Raw genomic sequence first — 7,577 nt, forward strand, 5'->3', positions numbered from 1 at the left:
GTTTTGTTATTTACATTTACATTAAATTTAAATTTTGTTATTTAGCAAACGCTTTTATCCAAAGCGACTAACAAATGAGGACAATAGAAGAAATCAAAACCAACAAAAGAGCAATAATATGCAAGTGCTATATTAGTATATTATTATAGTGTTATATTTCAGTTTCACAAAGAAACGTGCAGCATTTTGTCCAAGCAATAATAAAAGGACACATTTAATTTATAATTTGTCTTAAATCTCATTTTGTAAAATAAATAAATAAATCGTGAATCGAATCGAATCGTGAGTTGAGTGAATCGTTACATCCCTAAATATGAGCTATTATATAAAAGGTACAAATTAGAGGAAATGCTTTGAGCATTGTGGAACAAATATGTCCTCCCCTTTACTCCTTTTTACAGTAAATTCTCATGCTCTCTGCGTGCCCTGACCTTCAAAAAAGCAAATAAGTTTTAATTTTTGTCCGATAATCTGGTGTTGAAGCATTGTGAATGATGATATGCATCACCTATAAATTTGTTTGGCAGTCAATGAAAAAAGTTCCTGTCCAGGAAAATAAACTCTATATTAGAGCTTTCTCTCTGTGTGTTTCTGAATAATGTCAGGGTTGATGTTTTTCCTCCTAATGATGATTAGCAGGTGAATATAAACATCACTGATCATCACTCTGTTTAACAGGATGGTCAACTCTGTCCTCAGCTGATAACAGCCGTGATCAGCCGCTCTATTTTGTTGCATTTGATTTATTTTCTGTCCTTTAAAAATGTGTTTGAAGTTGCTGTAATAAAATTCATCATTATTTCCTTATTTTATTATTTCCTCTGTTCCTCTTTGGTGTTTTGATTGCTTCCTGTTTGTGAGGGGAGACCAGTGGTTATTGTTAACTAAAATTCTAAAAAAATCTTTCTGTAAAAAATATTAGATGACAAACGTAAACTTGAAAATTAGAAATGTTGCCTTGGCAACTATCTGAAATAATGTTGAATTACTAAAATTACTAAAACTGAAATAAATTACAATTAAATAGAAATATGCAAAAAAAGATTAATAAAAATGACAAAAGCGCATTACAAAATTTAAAAAAATCTAACAAAAGTTAAAATGAAAACTGAAAATATAAAAATAAAAGATAATTTTAACATTTTATAAAATACAAATAAATTAAAGCTAAGTATAAAGATGAAAAACTTTTAATAAAAACTATTAATAAAAAAAGCACTTAAAAAAGTAAGAAAAAGAAAATTGAAAATAGAAAAATAAAAGTGCATAAATTAAAGCTAAATAGAAACATTTTTTAAAAATACATAAAAAATACCAAAAGCCCATAACAAAATTGCAAAAAAAACTAAAATTAAAATGAAAACCTAAAATATAAAAATAAAATAAAATTGTAATAATTGTATAAAATTAAAGCTAAATAGAAACTTTTAAAAAACAATTAATAAAAAAATGGCAAAAGCACATAACAAAATTGCAAAAAAAACAAAAATTTAAATGAAAACTTAAAATATAAAACTAAAAGTGAATTTTAATAATTGTGTAAAATTAAAGCTAAATAGAAACTTAAAAAAAAAAAAACAATTCATAAAAAATGCCAAAAGCACATAAATTTACAAAACATATAAAAATAAAGTTAATTTAAAGATTTTATAAATAAATAATAGAATGTAAATAATGCTAAAATATTACTGAGGGAGACATTTGACTGTTCGGATTGTCCGGACTGTTTGGTTTTGTTTTTTTCCGTTTAAATTTTTCTGGACTCCTTTTTAATGGTTAAATTAAATTTTATTAATAAAAAAAACATGTCTAATTAATTAAAATCATGAAACTTAAACAATTTAACATCAATTTATCAAAAGTTTAACAAAAATTACATGTTTAGGGCTCTATGAAATGTTAAATTTTTTCCAACCTTATGTTTTATTGTTACCAAATTCTGTGTTTTAACATGACTAATTATTTGAAACATAAAAACAAGTTTAATTTATTCTTACAGTAGCCTAATGATTTTTTTCCTCAGAAATTCTGTGTTCTGTATTTACATTTTTTAATGCATAAAACAGTCATTTAAAGGGTTAGTTCACCCAAAAATGAAAATTAGGCTGCGTTTTACTCACCCCCGAGGCATCCTAGGTGTATATGACTTTCTTCTTTCAGACGAATCCAGTCTGAGTTATATTAAAAATTGTCTTTGATCTTTCAAGCTGTTTAATATAACAATCTTTCAAATAGGCTACTAGTGGGAGTGGGAGTGTTCTCACTTGTGTGTGCGCATCGAGGCGGAACTCCGCTGTGCGCGATACAGAGAGCGTGACCATGTAACGTAGAGACAGAAATGACATGCCGTCGTGTAAATAAGATAAATAACATGAGGCTATTTAGTTTGTTTAATAAAAGAAGAGGGTATAGACCTGTTCTATAGGAAAGGTAACTTTAAATGACTTCTGTTGTGATCTGGCGCTATAGAGAAAATAAAATTAAATAAAATTAACTTGACCTTCAAGGGGGGCGGGCCCCTAATATAATGGCAGGGGAAACACTGCATAGTCACTGATGTGTCCAGATCTCAGTATACACACTGTGTCTGTTATCTCTCTGCCAGCTGTGTTGGGTTTTCTCTGTGCACACATTTGCCTTAAGGTCTGCCTTAACCCTGACAGACCTTTATCACCTCAGCGCACACGCACAACCCTGTCTAGCAGACGGATGCAGCAGACAAATATGTAATTAGAATTTAAACAGGCCATAATGCTTATCTGCTTACAGAAATCACCACTTCTCCTGCTTTTGTATCTCTCTGTAGGCTAAAGAGAAGTATGAGAACGAGGAGAGGAGGAAGGCCGAGAGGAAGGCCAGGGGTGAGGACACATGGATGCTTCCGGACGTTGACCTGCGACTGCAGCAGATAGGCCAGGTCAGAGGTCAAGCTGCAGCATGAGCCTCATTAAAGACGACAAGAAACCCAAATAACTGTGAATGTTTTTATTGAAGATGAGTCATAATATAACTTCAGATCTCTTCTGTTCACCAAGGCTGCATTTATTTGATCAAAAATACAGTAAAAACAGTAATATTGTGAAATATTATTACTTTTTCAAACACCTGTTTTCTATTTGAATATATTTTAAGGTCTAATTTATTTCTGTGATCAAAGCTGAATTTTCAGCATCATTACTCCAGTCTTCAGTGTCACATGTTCCTTCAGAAATCATACTGTAGAAGTTAAAATGCTACGAAGCCAGGTTCATGTCGTCTTTAACAATGCGTGTGGTGCACCCTGTGTTGAGTCTCTCATCTCTCTTCACGCTGGATTCATATTTTGTTTGTTTGTTTTTTGCACACAGGAGAATACAGTAAAAAACAAGAAAAAGAAAAAAGAGAAGAAAGCAAAGAAGAGCAAGAAAGAGAAGAAGAAAGTCAAGAAAGAGAAAAAAGACGAGGGAGATGCATCTTGTAACAGCTCTGAAGTATGTCCTGGGATCTTTTGGCTTTTTCACGCTACGTTTAACCCTTTCAATCACGTTAAAGGAATAGTTCACCCAAAAATAAAAACTAGCTGAAAATGTGCTCACCCTCAGGCCATCCAAGATTAGGATAAACTTCAAACCGTTCAAACCATAATCTATAATAAATCCATAATCACGTTTCCTCCAGCTTTTGTCTTCTCCAGATGTTAACTGATGGACTGGAGTGGTGTGGATTACTTGTGGATTATTGTGATGTTTTTATCTGCTGTTTGGACTCTCATTCTGACGGCACCCATTCACTGCAGAGCATCCATTGCTGAGCAAATGGGTGAACCATTCCTTTAATCCACAGTGCTTTAAGCAATTTTCTTTTCTCCAGGTATTTCAGGTTGGATGATTATACTTCTTGTGATTGTTTTAGTACAAAATTATATTTTTTCTGTGTCAATCCTTATTTGTTTTTAGGACTCAGATGACGAGTGGGTGGAGGCCCAGCCTCTGTCAGGGGGCGGAGACGAGGCCTGGAAGGCGGAGCATGTGGCCACACCCACTGCTGGCTCAGCCAGTACTAACCAAGTAAGATCCTACTCTATTGTTACTTACTAGATCAGTAATTTCTCCCAATATTCCCAAAATCTCAGAAATATTATTTTGCTTTCAGTAAGAACAGCTTTATACATATTAGTACCTGGCGTATATAAGTCTCTCTTGTGTTCTCCAGAATTAACGGAGGCGGTTCATCACACAGCAGTTCAACGTGATCCGATTACTATCTTTGCTGTGCTCTGTAATCACAGTCTTCAGAAAGACATGGAGATTATGAGAGCGAGAGTGTGTGTGTGTGTGTGTGTGTGTGTGTCAGAGTGGGTGATTGTTGTCCTACACAGTAAAGCCACTTGTGGAAACTTCAATACTGTTATTAGTTGAATTGAAGAGCTTACTCTGCTATGGACTGGAGTGGTGTGGATTACTTGTGGATTATTGTGATGTTTTTATCTGCTGTTTGGACTCTCATTCTGACGGCACCCATTCACTGCAGAGCATCCATTGCTGAGCAAATGGGTGAACCATTCCTTTAATCCACAGTGCTTTAAGCAATTTTCTTTTCTCCAGGTATTTCAGGTTGGATGATTATACTTCTTGTGATTGTTTTAGTACAAAATTATATTTTTTCTGTGTCAATCCTTATTTGCTTTTAGGACTCAGATGACGAGTGGGTGGAGGCCCAGCCTCTGTCAGGGGGCGGAGACAAGGCCTGGAAGGCGGAGCATGTGGCCACACCCACTGCTAGCTCAGCCAGTACTAACCAAGTAAGATCCTACTCTATTGTTACTTACTAGATCAGTAATTTCTCCCAATATTCCCAAAATCTCAGAAATATTATTTTGCTTTCAGTAAGAACAGATTTATACATATTAGTACCTGGCGTATGTAAGTCTCTCTTGTGTTCTCCAGAATTAACGGAGGCGGTTCATCACACAGCAGTTCAACGTGATCCGATTACTATCTTTGCTGTGCTCTGTAATCACAGTCTTCAGAAAGACATGGAGATTATGAGAGCGAGAGTGTGTGTGTGTGTGTGTGTGTGTGTGTCAGAGTGGGTGATTGTTGTCCTACACAGTAAAGCCACTTGTGGAAACTTCAATACTGTTATTAGTTGAATTGAAGAGCTTACTCTGCTCTCTCTGAGCCGTGAGGGCGTTCACACTGACAGCCGTTTTCAAAGCGACCAGAAGTCATTTGTTTTCAGTGAGGGCTGATGCCTTGTGTGTGCCTCCAGTGACGTGGTGAAGATACGTAAGGTTCAACTTTGCACGAATGGGCCAAGATGCACACAAATGCATTTCTGTCCTCCAGAATAGTTATTTTTAGCAGCCACAAAATTGCTTGCGGGTCAAAATAGAATGACATCTTGTTTTTTACCAGTGATGCCTCTCATTTGTGACCAGATTTTCCGAAACGCAGACTATGATCAAGAATAGTCTAGTTTTTTATAGCCTCTGTCTGTTTGACCTTTCCTAGAGAGACGAATGGATGACCTTTGACTTCCTGGCGATGAAGACGACCTCCCTGGCGGAGAGACGAGCGCAGAAAGAAGCAGAGAAAGAGGCGGAGAGGCAGAAAGCGCAGTCTATCGAAGAGGTGAGCGACGTTTGTGTCTCCAAACAACATGAAGGTTCATGCAGACGTCAATCTAATCTCTGAAATTAAAAGATGTTCTTTCCAGTTTAATAACACAGCCCTGCATCTTAAAAAATTCTTGCAAAAAAATATTTCCTAATGAGCATGCTGCTTTCAAAAATATCAATTAAAAATCCATCACATATGAAGATTTTTCATATTTTTTCCCAATAACAAAAGCGGTCAGCTGTACAAAGTTTTGGTTTTAACTGACTGGACATATTTTTTATGTTTAAACTTGTTTTTCATCTTGAAAATAGCCTTGAATGCTGGTATAGCATTAAAATAAACACTCAAACGGTTGTGAAACTGAACTGCTAGTATTAACATAAAATTGACCTATTTTAGCATAACGCATTCCTCATTGCTGTGCATCGCTGCAGAAATTGCATTTGTGAGCATTTTGCATTGCTTGCATCCTTTGCACAGCAATTTGTATTGCAAATGCTTGCAGTTAACAATAATTCATCGTCCATTGGTTTATATTTCATGCACAGGAAGCTGAGAAAGTATCTCTGTTCAGTACCGGTTGGAGTGTGCGAAATCTTCTGTGTTGAAATTTAGAATAAATTTTTTTATCTTTTATTATCTTTTCCTTGATGCAAACAGCTATTAAACTTGGGTTCAGACCAAGCAGTCAAACCAAGTGTTAAAAGAAGCACTTTTGTAGTGGGTTTTTGTTGTATGAGGAGAGAGTGTGTTTGTTTATCACGTGTGTCTTTCTCTTTCTCTCAGGCTGGTCTTCACAGGTTAGAGTTGAACCCTTACTGGAAGGATGGAGGAAGTGGTCTGCCTACGGAGGACACCTCCGGTAATAAAGGTGAATGCCGAAATCAAGTGTGATGATCCGACACGGTTCGATTATTTTTGTCTCAGCCTGTGTAAGTATTTGTGAAATTTACTAGCAATTTCCGAGTGAAAATAGTTTCAAAGTAAATCCTACATCAGTTTTTTTTTTTCACAGTCCAACAATGTCCTTTGACATTTTTAGATTATTTTGTATTATTATTATTAGACACTCTTGAATTCAGTTGATTAGACATCCTTTTTGACTATTAAAATGAATTTAAACCATTGAAAATGGAATCGAGAAAAATTAAACCGGAAAATGCATTAATACTAATGTTTTTGCATTTTTGCGCAGCTTGCATCTTTTGCAGAGCATCCATGCAATGTGTGTTGTGAATGCTTGCACCAAACAACAATTCATCTTCCACTGGTTTATTTTTCATGTGCAGAATGCTGAGAAAGTATTCAGGTATCTAATGTCAGATCAGATTAACGTGGGCTATAAAGACCCATTTTCTCAGTCTCTTTTCTCTCAGAGTTGTGTCCAATTTCATGTTATTCACCCCTAAATGTCTCAAAAAAGACAAATTGGCGTTTACATGTTGGTTAAATAACCTCTTAATTTTTAAATAGGCTGTTTGCGGCAAAAATAAGGTGCGATACTCACCAGACTATGCAGAAGTTGGGCTATCGTAACCCATGCTGATAAAGCTGTGTTGGCTCTGACAGTTTAAAGCCTTTTTCATTTTTCATGATTCTTTCCGTGCATTTTCTTTTTGTCATTTAAATATACTGTTTCACTTGTCATGTTATTGGAATGAGGAGTTAAAATGGCGTTTGGCGTTGACTTTAAGCTGACGGTGCAGTCGGAGCCGCTCGCTCTTCTCTGAGCTCTGGATGTGCGGAGCGGCAAGTGTTTCTTTCACAGATGTTTTACACTGATTTCTCTCCGTCTCAGCTGGAGTGGTGAATGATGGAGGGGTGAGCTGGCTCAGGAAGTCATATCAGAGGATGAAAGAGCAGGCCGACAGAGAACAGCGCAGTCTGGAGAGCGTGGTGGCGGAGAGATACGGGGTGAACACACACACACACTCTCTCACACACGCACTCACGCACACGCACACACTCTCTCACACA

General features: G+C 36.1%; 1 protein-coding gene across 1 annotated transcript in view; it reads left to right on the top strand.

Annotated features, from left to right (window-relative positions):
- The window catches only part of LOC107728743 (CWF19-like protein 2), a 25,833-nt gene that overhangs the window by 4,139 nt on the left and 14,117 nt on the right, over nucleotides 1-7,577 (top strand). Inside the window, exons 2-7 of the mRNA XM_016539029.1 lie at nucleotides 2,807-2,917; nucleotides 3,348-3,470; nucleotides 3,936-4,046; nucleotides 5,493-5,612; nucleotides 6,387-6,471; nucleotides 7,399-7,514. Of these exons, the coding sequence (XP_016394515.1) occupies nucleotides 2,807-2,917; nucleotides 3,348-3,470; nucleotides 3,936-4,046; nucleotides 5,493-5,612; nucleotides 6,387-6,471; nucleotides 7,399-7,514 (666 nt within the window). The remainder of the gene's footprint in view (nucleotides 1-2,806; nucleotides 2,918-3,347; nucleotides 3,471-3,935; nucleotides 4,047-5,492; nucleotides 5,613-6,386; nucleotides 6,472-7,398; nucleotides 7,515-7,577) is intronic.

Source organism: Sinocyclocheilus rhinocerous, unplaced genomic scaffold (genome assembly GCF_001515625.1).
Source record: "Sinocyclocheilus rhinocerous isolate Xijiao unplaced genomic scaffold, SAMN03320098_v1.1 scaffold6873, whole genome shotgun sequence".
NCBI lineage: Eukaryota > Metazoa > Chordata > Actinopteri > Cypriniformes > Cyprinidae > Sinocyclocheilus > Sinocyclocheilus rhinocerous.